The sequence below is a fragment of the Triticum dicoccoides genome, chromosome 4B, assembly GCF_002162155.2.
Source record: "Triticum dicoccoides isolate Atlit2015 ecotype Zavitan chromosome 4B, WEW_v2.0, whole genome shotgun sequence".
Lineage (NCBI taxonomy): Eukaryota > Viridiplantae > Streptophyta > Magnoliopsida > Poales > Poaceae > Triticum > Triticum dicoccoides.
Genome location: NC_041387.1, coordinates 540,693,688 through 540,710,962, shown reverse-complemented (window position 1 = coordinate 540,710,962; position 17,275 = coordinate 540,693,688). Strand labels below are relative to the sequence as shown.

Genomic DNA, 17,275 nt, shown 5'->3' with positions numbered 1-17,275 from the left:
GCGACGATTTTTTGGGATGAACTTGCAATGATTTGGAGCAGAGCGAGCGGCTGATAAGGTTTTTGAAACGAGTCGCGAGAGGACGGATCTACCCTGAGGTTAGCTTGTCGCAGGGCGAGGGGCGAGGGCAGAGACGTCATCCCGTTATGTGGCCACGGAGTTCGTTGTTTCGGGCTTGGCGTCGGCCCGACGCCTCGTACCGTTACGCGCAAGCGTTGCGTTGCCATGCACCGCCCTGCTACCCACACGCACACACGTAGCCCTAGCCGGACCTCCCCTCCCTGTCGCTTCCTCCATCCGGCTTGCGCGCGGCGCACGTCCGCACTGAGCCGGCTCTGCGGCTCGCCACGCACGCACGTGGTTCCCGTCGGCAGCGACAACAGCTTCTTCTACTCGGTAGACATTTTGTTGTTCAAGGCAAGTCCTCCTTGGAAGAGAAGAGAAAAATACTCATTCTGTACAAGGAAACAGAGAAGAACCCACAACTACTACAACAGAAGGCAGCAGTCTTTCTGCTCCAAGAGCATCACCAATTTACACGGGAACGTTCCCTTCAAGAATGGACCAGAAACCAGTCGTGAGACCTTGAGCTCAACTCAAGTTTTGGGTGGGAATTTTTGATCACTAGAGCGGGCTCTGCCTCTGAGAGTTACCCAGCAGAAAGCAGAATACAGTTATGCGGGAAGCGGGCATTGTAATGTGGATCGTCCTTCAGTCAAGCTCAGATGAGATTAGATTATCTACCTACCAACTCTTGACAAAATTGGACCCTGTTTGTTGCCAATCAGCTGACCCCTAGTGGCAACCAGTTGAGGAGATCGTAGCCCAATATCAGTGTAGCATTACACTAATCCAGTTGCAGGTGTTCTTCAGCACCTTGAGACCAACAAGCCACGACGACACCATCAGTTAATAAGAGAAGCTAAATACTCCTACATCGGTGTAAAATACTAGGCATGACTAGAAATTACAAGAGAACGGAAAAAAAAGTGTTACTTACAGAAAACACACGAGACATAACGCTAGAAAGGCAAAGCATTACGTCGATACGAAATTGTTTAACTGTGCATATATCATGCTCTTGCCTATCAGTTTACTTCTTTGAGAAGTACATGGAATCCTGGAAATGGAGCGGCTCGTTTCCCCACGAGGTCCACCCGGAACCCAATTCTCTTGCAAAAAGCTCTATGCACCTTGGAGGTTTTGGACCAGGGATATATTCTGAAAGAATTTCTTTTGCAGGTTAAGGATTGGACATAAATCACGCCGCAACTATAAGAAAAAGAGCTGAATTGCATTTACGACAGAACATATGCTTCGTTGCAAATTATTAACTAAAAAAAATAGACAGGACATGACAGGCGGTGACAAATTACAGGCAAGGATACTCTGAAGAGGAGGTTTCCTTGAGTGTGCACCCGGAACACTCATAATTACTTGGCTGCCTTGTACAACTTAAATTTCAATCCTGATTCAGATTCTCTATTCTGCAGGAAAAAAGCCAGGAGAACAGAATATATCGATTTCAGGATACACGGTCCAGATCAAACATTAAATTCCAGAAAAAAGGCAAATAATCTAGAGGAAAGAACTCACAACATTTATGTAGCCAAGAAGGAGACACTCATAAGGCCTGTGATGGAACAAGTCTAGATCGCCAATCAGTGAACCATCCGACTTCACCTGTCATTTGTTGAGATTTTTCAGGACCACATTGCACAAAACTAGCGGCAACCATCGTAAAATCACCAAATGTGTCAATGAAATAATTATTGAAAGATAGAAGGTGACACGTGAGTGTTAGCTGCAAACCTTCAGCCAATAAAACTCTGTGGGGTCTTTGACTCCCCAAGATGGAAGCAATTCCTCCTCAACAAACCTTCGCAGTTTCTCCCGATTTGTGATCCACAAAACTAGAAGCGCTCCAGCTGGATGTGCAAGTTCTTGAACTGGAAGATACAACAAATTTCTATTGGGAAGTGTAGGATACCTAGGGCATAAATTGTTGAATAAATGAACTGCAATTCATAAAGATGCCTAGCTGACAATGCATAAACGGGATTATTACAATTAAAAAGATGACAACAATAGGGAAGATGGATCCGTTTTAGCCCAAGAACATTTAATTTTCATGAAACTACCAACAAGCATATCCCCAAATCAGGTTTTATTGCATGAGAACATGATATCAGCACACATGGTTCATGGTCAGTGTATCATAAACACCAGTAAATCATAGGACACCACAAAAGATACTCTACATATAAAAGAAGGATTCAAGAAATAAGAAATGCTGTAATTACAAATGCAATATTCAGGAATAGTATGAAAAGAACCATGAATTATAGGTCATATATCACATAGCTGTGCTAACATTCAAAAAGCATAGCAATCCAGAGTTTAACTAGTTAGTAAAAAAGAGAGGCAGAAAGTTAACAACTCAGTGTAGTTTAATTAAGGCATGTCACAAATAAACAAAAAGGAGAAATACTGGAAAGTCAGCCATCAATAAGACCCGACAATCTAAAGTTAGAAGAGTTAACTTACGCTTCTTTCTGGCGAACACATCCATTCTCCCAAGGTGGGTCAATAACTATAAGGTTGTACCCTATATTAGGATTATCTGGAGAAAGAAGACACCATCCACAAAATAAACGGATTAAGTACATCTGCCAATAGAACCGTAATAAGCACAGCAAGATCTATACCACATATTAAAACAATTTTTATGCTACATTCCACGTACCAGGAATGAGATCACGAACATGTGTGAAGTCAGTCTTCAGTTTATGTATCATCAGCATCATGCAAAAAAACAAGAAGAATTAAGGATGGACTGTTCACTTAGATGAAATTAGATGAGACAGCCTGCACTAAAGAATGATCAACTCACCATCATAAAGCAACTTCGTTTTGGTAAAATATAAAGTCTACTCTGAAATTCTCCTTCTGCCTCATCATTTTCTTCAACACTGACTATCCTATTAAATAACGGACTGGATCTCTTTTGGACACCACAGGTACCTAGAACATGGTAGAGAAGGGTTTTATGCACTTTTATGCATCATTCATACCTATAATTCTATAAATATGATCACCAAGAAGGCAGAAGTACTCGTACAATTTTTGGTTTGATTATTTTACCTGCCTCGTCCTGACCATGAGGATTCTGAAAGCAAATAGTCATCTCGTAGAAAGGTGCTCGCCATGAGCCCCCAAGCTCAACAAAATTGTTCTCAGAACTAGTTTCAACATTTGGCCTGCACTCATCTCCCCTGATCATCCCCGGAAGGAACTCCAGTAGATCTTTCGCCTCCAGGAGTGAATTATGCGCGCTAATTAGAAAAGGTCTTGCTTCCTAGCAAATGGAACACCACAAGAGATCCAAACATTACATCAAAATACCTGTAGAACACTATTCAGCCTATTTTCTCTACCAATTGGTATAGGCACACTATGACTGTTTCACGAAGGGCATAACAAGACACCAGGTGTTAATAACAGCCACTCTCTAAAAATTCCTAAAAAAATGGCAATTCCAAATTTCTTGTTTGCTGATGACACAATTAAACTTTTTCTAGTTTACTGCCGTTGCTGCGTATGAACCAAATGTAAAGTTCATGTCACTAAGGAGGAATGAGCAGACCACAACCTTTACACTGATTCAGCTCTTAACTAATACCGTTAGAAGAAGGAAACAGCAGTAACTGAGTAAAAACTAATCTAAACCAATGTGCCACATGGTCACCTGGTGCCGCGCTTCTGCGATCGTCTCCACGGCGTTGAGTTCCCGGGGCTTGGGCTGGCGCTTCCGCTTGCGCTTCTTCCGGTCGGGAGACGGCGCCGTCCCCTCGGCCTGCGCTTCGCCTCCCTGCCGCGACGGGCCGAAGCTTCGGGAGTAGTACGCCGACGGGACGAGGCGGAAGCGCCGGTAGGATTCGCCGAGGAGGCGCACCGGGTCGAGGAAGGCGGCGCGAGAGCCTGCGAGGCGGTAGATCCCCGTGGCCTCCAGCAACCGGAGCTCGTCGGAGGGCTCCATCGGAGAGGCGCCGCCGCGGCGAAAGGGTTTGGGTCGGGAGGGAGCGTCGGCCGCAGGTAGGGGTTTAATTCCAGCAACTTAGCCGGTGGGTCCCACTTTCCAGAGCAACCAGCGGCCTGCGAACTGGCAGTGTCGCCGTCCACAGAAACCAACCCCCGCGAAATCTTCAAACCCCACGGCGACCGCCATGCCAATTTCGCTGCTCCTCTCCGCCCCCCTCCCCTGCCCGCCGCCGCCGCCGCCGCCGCTCCTCCGCCACGGCTGCCGGCGGGTCCCAACGCCCCTCCGCGTCTCCCTCCCGCCCCCGCCGCTCCGCGCGGCCCTCGCCGCCGCCAGTGGCGATGCTGGCGGGCGGCGGCTCGTGGGGACGCGCTGCGCGCGGGCGGCCGCGGCGGTTGGGGTTCCAGGGGGAGGAGGCGATGCTGGGAGTGGGGCTGGCACGGGGATCACCGCGGCTGCGGCGGCCACCGTGGCGCTCGCGGTGATGAACCGGGTGCTGTACAAGCTTGCCCTCGTGCCGATGAAGAACTACCCCTTCTTCCTCGCCCAAGTTCTCACGTTTGGGTAAGTTCGATTCTTCCAAGGACATCTAAGCTCAATTCCAGCAAAATTTACATCCGGTGCTACACGCTAGTACGTAGTATAAAACAATGTGCAGTGCAGCCCTTTCAGAGTTTCATACCAACTGAATGCATGTGTAATTCTTTTTGCGCATCCTTTTTGCACACTGATTTCTGTAAAGTCAATGCACAGACCGATTTTTCTAATTCTAAATGCTCCTGTACTGTTTCCTAATTTTTGCAGGTATGTTGTAGTGTACTTCTCTATTCTCTTCGTAAGATATCAGGCAGGTATTGTCACTAAGGAAATGCTAGCGCTTCCTAAATCGCGCTTCATGTTAATTGGCTTACTAGAAGCAATGGGTGTTGCGTCAGGCATGGCTGCTGCAGGTGATTACTGATAGTGATATCCCTACTTTACTTTCAGAATGAAGTATTTCAAATGCACTTCTTAACAGCTACGTACTCCCTCCGTTCCGAATTACTTGTCGCAAGTATGGATGTATCTAGATGTATTTTAGTTCTAGATACATCCATTTCAGCGACGAGTAATTTGGGACGGAGGGAGTACATTACTTGAACTATGGTTTCTTCAGAATTCGGATCATAACTAAAATGAGTTCCGTGTTTGCATTTTTGTCAATGCTCACAGCTATGTTACCCGGGCCATCTATTCCAGTGTTGTCTCAGGTACTATTTTTTATTTCGCCTGACAGGTCTAAATTTTTCACATCTTCACTTCTGAGTATTTAATATCCTTTGCCAAGTACAAACATTCTCTTGTACTGCTTATATTCAATCCTGTATTAACTTGGTCATACATATCCCATCTTTGCGATATCCTGGATTTATTTATTATTCCAATTTTCTAATCATCCCTCTTGAGGTTCTTCTGTTACATATCTCAGTGCTTTCTAGACGTACTACTTTGATAGTCTTGCTGGCTGCAGTGCTAGGTTAAATATCTGTGCATAAAGACCACTAGTACTTTCTTTCGGTGATTTTGTGCGGACTCAGTACTCTTAACACACTTGCTGTTGTTTTGCAGTCTTTTTTGGTATGGCAGCTTATTTTATCAGTCATCGTTTTGGGAAGGAAATATAGAGCAAACCAAATTCTTGGATGCTTGCTTGTTACAACTGGAGTAATTCTATCAGTAGTGAGGTATGCATTGGAACATCTAGCCTTGTTTGGAATACTCATTTATGTACTTCATATCACTGTTCACATAAAAAAATGAACAATACTTTATGTGCTTACCGAAAAAGGCTTTCGCCCCGCTTTATATATAAAGCACCAAACCACAAAGACCATGATACAAACTCACGCCACCACCGCACACGACACACACACCCAAGGCAAGATACAAGGGTGCCAGGCACCGCCACACCACCCCAACGACTACCAAGCCACTACAAATGCGCGAGGACGAACTGCTTGGAGCCACCAGAGACCTCCTCCGAGGGGAGGTGAGACGGGAACGACGGAACCAGGACTCCAAGATGGTGCCTCCAAGAAGGGAACGACCACGATAGCCGCCACCATCCGATCCCAAAGATCGGGTTTTCACCCGGAGCAACTCGAAGGAGAAAGGCCACTGCGACGGAGCCTACAGGAAGGATACGGTGTCCACGGACGCCGCCACCGTCGACCAATACAAGATTGGGCAGGTAATGAACCCCAGCACGCTCACCCCTCCGAAGCAACCTAGCTCCGTCAACCACCAGCGACCACCCACCCACGTGGCCGTGGCCGCTCGCCCGCACCCGAGGCGCAAGTCCCGCCCACGAACTTCGTGCCTCCCGCCGCCGGGGCCGCCGCCCTGCATCCAAACACCCCCAGGACCGACCAAAGTGATCAGCTTGGGCCAAAGGGCGCACCCGACCGAAGAAACCGCGGCATACATCCCGCCTCGAACAACGCCGGAGTTGCGTCAGCCCACACTTGGCCGGGGAACAGGGGAGGAGGGGGAGCGGACGCATCCGGGCCGGCACACCCCTGTGCCAGCGACGGGTGGCCCGGGCTCGGCGGCGCCTCCCGTCCCTCCAGCCTGCCTCCCCACCGGACAACTCGGTGTCGCCCCACCTCGGCGGCGACCGCAGCTCCACGCGAGGCCACCAACATACACCCGCCCGCCGGCAAGGAGAGATCCCGAGGGCCGCCACCAATCGCGAAGGAAGCTCACCGAGGAGCCCATCTGCGCGGCCCACCGTCGTCCAGCCGCCGAAGCTTCGGATCCCGGCCAGCCCGCCCACCAGCCAACCGCTGCCGCGTCGCACCACCACCCGCCGTGGCATGGTAGGGGCAGAGACTAGGAGCCCGCGCCGCCCTCGGCCCGCGCCGCCAGGTCCCAGATCCGGCCTCGACCCGTGTCGAAGGACCCAGATCTGGCGACCAAGGCACGCCCACCACCGCCGCACCGGTCACGCCGCCGCCACGAAGCCGTCGCCAGCAGGCTCCAGCTCGCCGCCGCGCTGCCACGCCCGCCGCCAGCGCCGCATCCCAGGCGGCCGCCACGACCCGCGCCGGAGGCCCCCGCCGAGGAGACAAGGCAGCCCCGCTGCCGCCGGCGCCTACCAGGCTTCGCCCGGCGCGCCCTCTCTGGCGGCGGCGAGGGAGAGGAGGGAGGAGGAGGGGAAGCCCGCCGGCGGCACTAGGGTTTCTCCCGAGACGCGCGCGCAGGGCGCGTCGCGGGAGCGAGAGGGAGGAGGGGATCCCCTGCGGTCACGGAGCTCAGATAGACGCCAACCATCACTTTATGTGCTTCACATCACTGTTCACATAATTTGAACTGAATTGTTTCCAACTGTCTGTTATATTGGGCATCATGGATTCATTGGTATTGTGTATTGGACATGTTCGCATAAGCTTCTGATAAGGCGTAATTGTCAGCTGCTAACTATTTATTGTAGCACCTTCATGAATCGGAATGGTTATATTGTAGAACTCGGACACAATAAGATTGTTATGTGACATATTTTAGATTCCATCCACTAAAAGAATGCAATGTAACTAGAATTTGTGTTGGAAAGTTATTAGCATAAACCCGATCAATTCGTAGAAAAGTATCGTATTTTCTTTCTGCTTTCCAGTTTCTCGGTAGCATCAAGGGCATAATAAGCTAAGATATTTTCCGTAAGTTTTCTAACATGTAATCTTCCACTGACATGCAGCTAACTCCCTCATATTTGTATGTGAAGGTGCTGTGGCTAAGTACCAGCACTTACACTTGATTAACCCCTTCTATTGGTTACTTAAGTATGCATTGTGGTCAGTCATCCAAGGTAAGTGCGGTAGATGCGTCTCTCTGCAGCAAGGCTCACTGCTTTAGGCTCATGTACCAGATACTTCTGATAACCATAAACCCTTGTTATAATTGGAATAAAACTTAAAGGAAGCTTTTGTGATGTGATCACCTGTATATGGCTTTAACTCTTGGGTGCTTTGGCAGCGTTGTGCCTCATCTGATCAACCTTCCAGATGTACAGTTAGTGGTCGAGACAAAATGCACAAATTATAATGGATCAAAAGTGAGGAAAACAAAATGTGGGGACTGAGAAATGAGCATGGTTTGACACTGATAGGGTAGCACTGTAGTGCATGTATGGTACATGGATATAATGTGGCTAATATGATGAATGTAGAATACTTGCATTTTATGTGTTGATTGACTTTTGAGAATTTCCTGGCCATGCTTTTACTTTATGAATGCAGTGGAGCAAATGGTGGTTCATCTCTGTCTGATGTCAAGTTTTTTTGGCCAGCAGTTTTGATGGCTTCATCTGCATGTCAAGCTGGTGCATCTATAATCAAGGTTGAGTGGACTTGCTGGTGTACCCCTGATGAAACTTTCAGTTATCCCAACTCTAAGTCTTGTTATTACTGTGGCAGGAATTTGTTTTCATTGATGGTGCCAAACGCCTTGAGGTTCGTAATAAAATAATTTCAAGATATAGTTAATGTGAATATTCGTTGTACCTATTTTTTTGTTCTTATTTTAAGCTATTTCTGAGCTGAAAGCATGACGGGCTTAGTTCTCTTTGTTTTTACACAGGGAAAACGGCCTGACATATTTGTGGTCAACTCTTTTGGGTCAGGATTCCAGGTAAGCTTAAAATCATCTCTATTATAAAACATTGTTGGTTTAATAGTCACTGGTGAAAAGAAGAACGTTACTCAAACCGTCTTGTTTGGTATCCTTATTCACTCCTCAACCCATTGGATTTTCTCCTTTTTGTGCACTCCAAGTCTGCCATGTTGAACTATGCAGGCTCTTTTTGTTTTGCTACTCCTGCCGTTTCTCTCTAATTTGAAAGGCATTCCATTGACTGAGCTCCCCGCATATGTAAACCGTGGTGCTGCATGCTTTCTGAATGTTGGTGGCAATCTGAACGGTGAGTATTACTCATCATCGTAGTATCTTCAGATGCTAAATAGTTGAGCATTGTTTGTACTCCGTATACCATGTGTTACTTCAAATCTGTTGTTGAATGGCGACAAAACCTTCCCTAGAATCTTGCACTAATAAGTATCGTTCTTCTTTTTACATTTACTTGGACAAATTGTTCTGTATGCATGGCATACACGAACACAACACTCGCTATATATTGCAGTTCATTATGTTGAAGGGCCCTTGTTTGTCGCGTTGATGCCTTGACCAGTGATTAGTAAAAGCTATGTGTCAAGATGAGAGGCTGCCGTAGTCACTTTTCCCTGATGATACTGCAATCATGTGCTGATGTTTTGAGTTTTCAGATTGTCCTGGAGCCCCTTTGCTACCACTGCTCTTCATAACCATGAACATGGCCTTCAACATTTCTGTGCTAAATCTGGTGAAGATGTCTACAGCACTGGTTGCTTCGTTAACAGCAACATTAGCAGGTTCAGTAACGAAACACACTCCCTCTGAATAGTTTAAGAAGCACTATGATGGTTCGTACGACTGCGAGGCACAGATTTTCGTATTGAGTTAAAAGTGCCAAGAAGAAGCTGTTTGCAAAATTGAAACATTCAGCTTGGCATGCAAATCATTTCGTAGGATTGTGCTAGCACATATGCCCTGATAAGTAATAAGCACCTAGCGCCTGGCACGTGCGTGCAAACACACAATTAGATACGATTCTTCTGTGTGGTCAATCATATTCATCTCTAACTTTCTGATTCCTTCTTCCGCTGCAGTACCTCTTTCGATATACGTCCTGTCGCTTCCTCTGCCATACATACCTGGAGGAACAAGTTTAAGCACCTCCTTTTTGGTCGGCGCTGCTGTCTTGGTGCTTGGGTTGCTCCTATATAACCTTCCTCAGAACTCAGCTGATCAAGTGAAGACAGAGTGATCTAAAACCAAAATACTCACAAGGATGGCAGAAAGCTTTTGATGCACCTTGATACAAGACCGTGCATTCAGTCAGCAGCACATGTTTGTACAGAACTTCTGAAGAGTGGGACGCTCTGCAACCTGAGAGAAATCTTTTCGGGCTGGCAGGTCTAATAAGCTCTAGCCTATAACGAACTCCCGGTGCCCCCAGCTCCTCTTTAGCGACTCCAGCAAGTAGCTTCAGTCTTTCTGTCAAGAGAGCGCTTGGAAATATCGGAAGCTCGGTGTTCATGTGGTTGCAAATCATACTCCTTCCCATCTTATACTAAAGCAGTGACAACTAATATGGAGCGGAAGGAGTATTTATTTTCGTGATTCATATCCACATTTCAGTGTAAAGGTTGTTTCTACTTGTACGTCAATGTATTGCCAAAAGAAAATGCTTTAGTACTCGTACCACCATGCAAATCCTCATCAAGCGCAAAACACACGGGGTTGTCTTGTCCATTTACCTCACAGTCCAAGTACTGAGAAAATGTTCAGTTAACAAAATATTGATTTTTTTTTTGAGAGAAAAAATATAGAATTTTTTGACAGGACGGAGTTGGTTGCTTCGTCCACTCTCCGGTACTAGAATTTTTAGCTTGTGTGTGTGGTTCTTGTAGACATCTTTCCTTTTGCTGAGATTTCTTATACACATGTGCATTGAAAGCAACTGTACCTACAGGCAGTGGCGTAGCTTGGGCCAAAATTCTGGAGGGGCAATGGGCTTAGGGGTAGTGAAAGATTTCTTCATGAGCTCCGCCACTGGCTCATGGGCTTTCCACACAACGCATGCTGCACTTTTTGAGGGCCAAGGAAATGGGCATTTTGTCCTTGTCAGGAAACCCCAGGAGTTCCAGCAAGGAACCTCTCGCCATAAGTACGATAGCATCAATATCTATCTGTTCGGATTGTGGTGATCCATTCGAGTTTTTAGCACGAGGGAAATGCGCCGCTACGTGGCCCGTTCCTTCGAGACAGAACCCGTCAGAGAATGAGAAACAAGAGGAACTACAAGGATTGGACGCGCTTTGCTGCGTCACTGATATTGTTGGATTTCTTACAAAAAATATTCATAAGGTGTATTATTGTTTTTGAAAAGTCAAACCTTTTAAGTTTGACCAAATTTATAGATAAATATATAAAAACCCACAATATCAAATTGGTACGATTAGATTCATCATGAATTGATTTTCCATACTTTTTTTGGTTAATATTGTGGATGTTGATATTTTTTTGCTCTGAACTTGGTCAAACTTAGAGAATTTGACTTTCCAAAAAACTAATAGCGCTTATATTTTGAATTTGATGGAATATTTAGTTTGGCGGATGGGGAAGATGATGGAGTGTGTTTTACTTTTATTTATAATGTTGTGATTTGATAGGCCTTTTGTGGTGTGGTTCTGTGTTATCCGCTAACCAATGTATATTTATGTGAGTAAAATTCTGCGTCGGTGGCTACATATACTATATTGATACTACAATATCACATGGTGGCGCTTCTTTATTCTATGTGATGGAAGAGTATGTGGGATTGATATGTTTTTTGTAGGTCGGTTGCTGCTATTGATTTGTAAAATCGTTGGCCTGGTCAAAATTGTAAACCAAATCCAAAATGAATAGCTCAGTTAAATGGTAGAGCTTCAAAAGTTAAGGAACATAGGAAAAAGGAATTGAATGGGGGAGCTCTTTGAGAAATTGTTGACCCGGCCAATATAGGGTGACCTGATTCTACATATTGAAGACTTTAATTAATTGTGAGCCTTAAAAATTAGAAAGCATAGTGTATACTCCTCCGTCTAGGTGAGTAAGTCATCTTAGGTTGTGCACCGTGACTAAGGAGGAGGGGAAAACGAGAGATGTTAATGTTTATTTGCTAATTAATAGCATTGCATGCAATGAACCAACCACTGCATGTCGTATTTGATAGTCTCAAGTCATTAAAAGCATGCACACCCCTTGTCTCTTATTGGTTGATATGTGAAGAAACAAGAAACGAGGTAAAAGTTAATGCACCGTGCCTTAGTATTTTGGGATTATTTGATTTCTGTAAGATGACTTACACACCTAGACAGAGGGGGTAGTATAAAAGAATTGAATAGAAAGCTTTGAGAAACTATTGACCCGGTCAAATCCCCAATTTTAATTGGAGAACTCAATTGAATGCGGGCTCTTAAAAAAACATAGTGTTATAGAGAATATGATTTGCACTGCAACGCAACATATCTCGATGAGAATTAGGCCGTTGCGTACACCACCACGCGTAATTAAGAGGGTGTTTGGATCACTAGAGACTAGAGACTAGAGACTAGTAGTAGTCACCTTTAGTCGGTAAACCTCCAAACACCCCTGACTAGTGGGTGATTGAAACTAGTTTAGTCCCTAGTCACCCCACCCCCAACTTTTACTGACTAGAGACTAGTAGTAGTCACCTTTAGTCAGTAAACCTCCAAACACCCCTGACTTTTATTGACTAAAGTCCCCCTCTCTCTCCTCTAATTGGTGTTGCACAAGGGACATTTAATACTGAGACATTTAATGCTGACTAGTAGTAGTCACCTTCCAAACAGGGCCTGACTAAAAACTTCTAGTCTGACTACTACTAGTCACATGACTAGAGAGTATCCAAACACCCTCTAAGGCTGGTCACAATGGGCAAAAACATAAGCTAGTAATTTACACACTTCCCTAGACTATGTTACTACCTCCATAGTGGGTAGTAACATCTATGTAGTGTCATGCAACGATGTATTTATTAGGTTATAGACTCATTGTTTCTTGGAGTGTGTGATGTTCCGGTAACTTAGCTAGTTACCACAAGCACCTCTCTCTTCATTAAATACGTGCCACATAAGCAAAGTTGTATTGGAGTGTGTGATGTTACTTCTAAGTTCCTCCCCATGTGACCAGCCTAATTTGGATGCAATGCAATTACTCGTCGTTAATCCCCAAGTCTAATATGCTCATGTTGTACTATGTACCTGAGCTGAGTTTGAATGAAAGTTTGGCGCTTTGGGCACCTTTTCTTGTTAAAAAAAGACGTTTATTATCTTTTGTACTGCTTATAAAAATATCGCCCTGCTTCAGAATGACTTTTTCGTCATGTTTGATTCTGAAAAAGATTTGAACTTTATTTTTTATTTTTTTACAATTACTAAATTATTTTTCGTATATAGGGTGCGCTGTCACCCAGGTTCACGGTGGTATTTCTCTCCACATTCCTCACCATATTTTTGTATGCACACTTCTGTAAGAATCTGTTTGACATTTTAGAAAATATGAGAAAATTAACAGGTTTGCAATGTGCTACAACAGAAAGTTTCTCATTATTGGCCAAAAAACATAGCAAGGCTTTACATACAGCGCTCCAGAAATTGGGAATGTGACATCCATGTCTTCCTTGGAGTTTAAACAGGACCAGAGTCCTACTGCCTAAGCCCTACTGGAATGTCATGGTGTCAGAGCATCTCTAGAAGATCCTGCAACCGGCCGTCCCGTAAAACTAGTTTATGGTATTCCGAAAACATTTTTTGCAGGCCGCCGGATGGTGAGCCAGAGCAGATCCTGCATACCTAGCCCGCATATTTGAACTTGCATTTCGCGCTTAAAACTAGATCGCCGGAGTTCGACATACATAGCATACGGGAGTTCATCTGGTACATACCACACGGGAGTTCGTTATTACAAACCGAAATTAAACATAGCATAGGGAAATCTAACACGCTAGCATACTACATCTACTCGCCGGAGTCGCCGGAGTCGCCCTCATCGTCGGAGTCACCGTCGTGGGGCGGGGCTCGTTGCCATGGAGGGTATGGTAGATCAGCATACTGAAGAGCCTCTGCTGGAGTTGGTACTCCTCACGGAGCGTCGGGACGAGCACGGCCGCAGCTGCATCTTCGGCGGTGGGTGCCTCCCTTGCCTCCCACCACGTGTGAAAAAACATGTGGTGCCCCCATGTTTGGTTTTGGTAATTGATGAAAATCTCTATGGACTAATGGTTGCCTTGACTTATATTTGAAGGATTTGTCCATAGGTATTGCTTGAAGACCATTTGTTGGTTTCAAAGTTATTAGAAGAATAATGTGTGCTGACCAAGGTGCTACTCAAGGATTTATCCAAAGATTAGTCACGTGAGAGTTGAGCATGTTGCAAGCATGTCTTGAAGAAGAAAATTGTGCGAACATTCATGTTTACCTTCAAGACATCATCTTAATGAAGAGAGTTGGAAAGATTCAAGGTTGATCAAGTTTAAGTACAAAGAGTGATTTAAGTTGATCTACACACAAAGCGTAGAAGATATACCAAGTGGGATCAAGTGATCTCATGGTATGGTAAGCATTGTCCATTACGCTTTGTGTACTAACCCGTGGTCTATGTGAGAGTTTTTTTGTGGGGTTAGGCATGTTTCCATGGTCATGCATCAAAAGGAAGATATCATATATCCCATGGAGGATGACATCAAGTCGTGATCATCATCAAGATTGCGGTGTGAAAGTTCAAGTGGAGCATTACGAAGAGATCATGCTTGAATCTTGTTGTCCATTGTGGTGACAATGGACTTGTGAACATGTGCCGAAGAGTGGCTCACCCATAGTGGAGTATGGGTGAGCAATCAACTAGTCTTCATCGAGCCAACACAATCAAGAAAGGTGGTCCAATTTGAGGAAGTCAAGATCGTCATTATCTAGCTCAAGTGGACTATGTGCAAGGCAAAGGTTTTCCCTTGATAGGTTTTCTATTTTGCCGGTCTCATGGTGGTAGTTGGGAGACTGGGTTATAGCATCGATTGCCATACTATCAATGGGGGCTCTCAAGTGAGTGGCTTGATCGTATCGTTTGTATAGAGCTCAAACCATGACATTCTTGCATCATCTTTCTTGGTTCTTATTTGGTGTTTCTCTTTATGAGTTTTAGAGCTTATGGTCATCTTCAAGACAAGCTCGAGTTCGTCAAAAATGGAGTTCATATGCATCTTCTATGATGTTTTCGATGTTGAAGTTTATGTCGGTTCTTCACTCATGGAGGTTTCACATCTCTATATCATAGGCATAATCTATTGCCACTTCTGAAGTTTTCCAGTCGTGATTTGGAAACTCTTGTCATCAGCTTTCTATCAAGCTTGAGTTCGTTTGCAGAACTTATGGCAGTTTTGGTCTTCTTGCATCCTTCTGTTTTGCTTGGGTAGTTTTTCAGCTTGAGCGGTAGTACCTCTCAAGCGGTAGTACCTCTCACCTGATGCTTCTTCCGCTTATTTTATGCTTCTATTACACAATCTGCTTGAGCGGTAGTACCTCTCTAAGAGGCAGTACTACTCCCCCAAGCGGTAGCACCTCTCAAGCGGTATTACCTCTCCCCCGAGCGGTACTACCTCCTAGCAAAACTACCGCTCATGTTTTTCTGTCTTGTTTGGCTATTTTGACCGTGCTAAGCGGTATTACCGCTCCCTAGACCGGTAGTACCGCTTGAGCACGAATGTGGGCATAACGGTTGGATCCGGGGGGGGGGCCCTATTTAAGGGGGCCTTCTTCCCCAATGGTCCCTATACTTCTAGCTCGTGTTCTTCCCCTATTGTTGACCTTCTTCGAGCTTGCTATCTTCAATACCTCCAATGATTCTTGCTAGTTATTTAGGGAAAAGAGAGAGGAGATCTAGATCCACATGTCCACCAATCACTTTCTCCTCTAAGTGAGGGGAACCCCTTGGATCTAGATCTTGGAGTTCTTTATGTTCTCTTCTTTGTTCTTCCTCTCCTTTTCCTCCATAGAATTAGTTTTTGTGGTGGGATTTGGGAGAGAAGGACCTGGGCACTCCGTGTGCCCTTGCCATTGCATTTGGTGCATAGGTTTGAGTTCTCCACAGTGATATGTGGAAGTGAAGTTTGAGTAGCTTATTACTCTTGGGTGCTTGGTACCCTAGACCTTGTTCCTCTTGGGTGCTTGGGCGCCCTAGACGCTTGGTGGTGTCTCAGATATCAGTCATTATGGTGTAAAGCTCCGGGAAAGCATCGGGGTTTCCAATTAAGTTGTGGAGAGCAATTTGTACGGGTTCCGTTGACCGCCCCCAATGGTTGCCGAAGTGTACGGGTTTGGTGACCGCCCCAAGGGTCTCCATTTGTACGGGTTCGGTGACTGCCCTCAAGGGTCCCTTAGTGGAATCACGACATCTTGCATTGTGCGAGGGTGTGAGGAGATTACACTGGCCCTAGTGACATTTTAGGGGAGCATTGTGCCTCCACACCACTCCAAACGTAGATTAGCATCCGCAAGGGTGTGAACTTCGTGACACATCGCCATCTCCGCGTGCCTCGGTTATCTCTTACCCTAGCCCTTGACTTATGCACTTTACTTTGTGATAGCCATAATGTATCATGTTTTATATCTTGCTATCACTCAGTTGTTTATCTTGCTTAGCATAAGTTGTTGGTGCACATAGGTGAGCCTAGTTGTTTTAGGTTTTGTGCTTGACAAATTAAATGCTAGTTTTATTCTGCATTTGTTCAAGCCTAAACCGTAATTATTTTAAAGCACCTATTCACCCCCCTCTAGACGACATCCATGATATTTCAATTGGTATCAGAGCCTCATCTCTCTTTATTAGGCTTAACTTCCTAGAGAGTAAAGATGTCGACTAGGGGATTAGGATTCTCTAACACACTTAGTTTCAATGGCACAAATTTTGATGTTTGGGTAACTCGCATGCTTAATCTCTTTAGGGTGATGGACCCAAATTTAGAGCGAATTGTTGATATGGGGTTTTATCCTCCAAAGGATCCTCAAACCATATCTTTAGAGGATGATAAAAACTCTTATCTCAATGCTCAAGGTTCTAATGTGCTTTTCGATGCTTTGAGCAATGTAGTTATATTTGAACTCATGTCGTTCCGGGATGCTCATGAGTTGTGGACAAAGCTTCAAGATAAATATGGCGTGTCCAAGATTTATGGGGATGATTGTTCTCCCTCCACCTCTGGCCGTGTTGTGTTCTCAACTTCTTCTACTTCACCCACATGTGGTTTTCCACAAGGTAATGATATGGTGAGTAGTGTTGGTCATTGCAATGATGATAGTGTGCTTATCGTTGATGAGGCCTCATCACAATCTTATTGCAATTCTCCATCTTTGTACTTTAAGACTTCGAGCACCTTACATGTTTCACATGATTGTGTTGATAGTCCGTGCATATCATGTAGAAATTGCTTGACTGAATCTCTGATGATATGCTTGCTATATCTTGTTGCCATGATAAAAATGCCTGTATTTCCTTGAGTCGTTGTGCTAACAATGTAGAGGAAAACCAATGTCTATGGAACAAGAC

General features: G+C 45.2%; 1 protein-coding gene and 1 pseudogene across 1 annotated transcript; one reads left to right on the top strand and one right to left on the bottom strand.

Moving 5' to 3' along the window:
- Nucleotides 1–913: 913 nt before the first annotated feature.
- LOC119291349 lies at nt 914–4,070 on the bottom strand (annotated as a pseudogene).
- A 68-nt stretch (nt 4,071–4,138) lies between these two features.
- Nucleotides 4,139–10,390, top strand: LOC119291348 (protein CLT2, chloroplastic-like). The gene is made up of 10 exons (XM_037570098.1): nt 4,139–4,603; nt 4,844–4,989; nt 5,252–5,289; nt 5,648–5,763; nt 8,314–8,413; nt 8,491–8,526; nt 8,654–8,704; nt 8,870–8,993; nt 9,355–9,480; nt 9,778–10,390. The coding sequence occupies exons 1-10, from the start codon at nt 4,227–4,229 to the stop codon at nt 9,933–9,935; spliced, it is 1,272 nt and encodes a 423-aa protein (XP_037425995.1). The 5' UTR covers nt 4,139–4,226; the 3' UTR covers nt 9,936–10,390.
- The last annotated feature ends 6,885 nt before the right edge of the window (nt 10,391–17,275 follow it).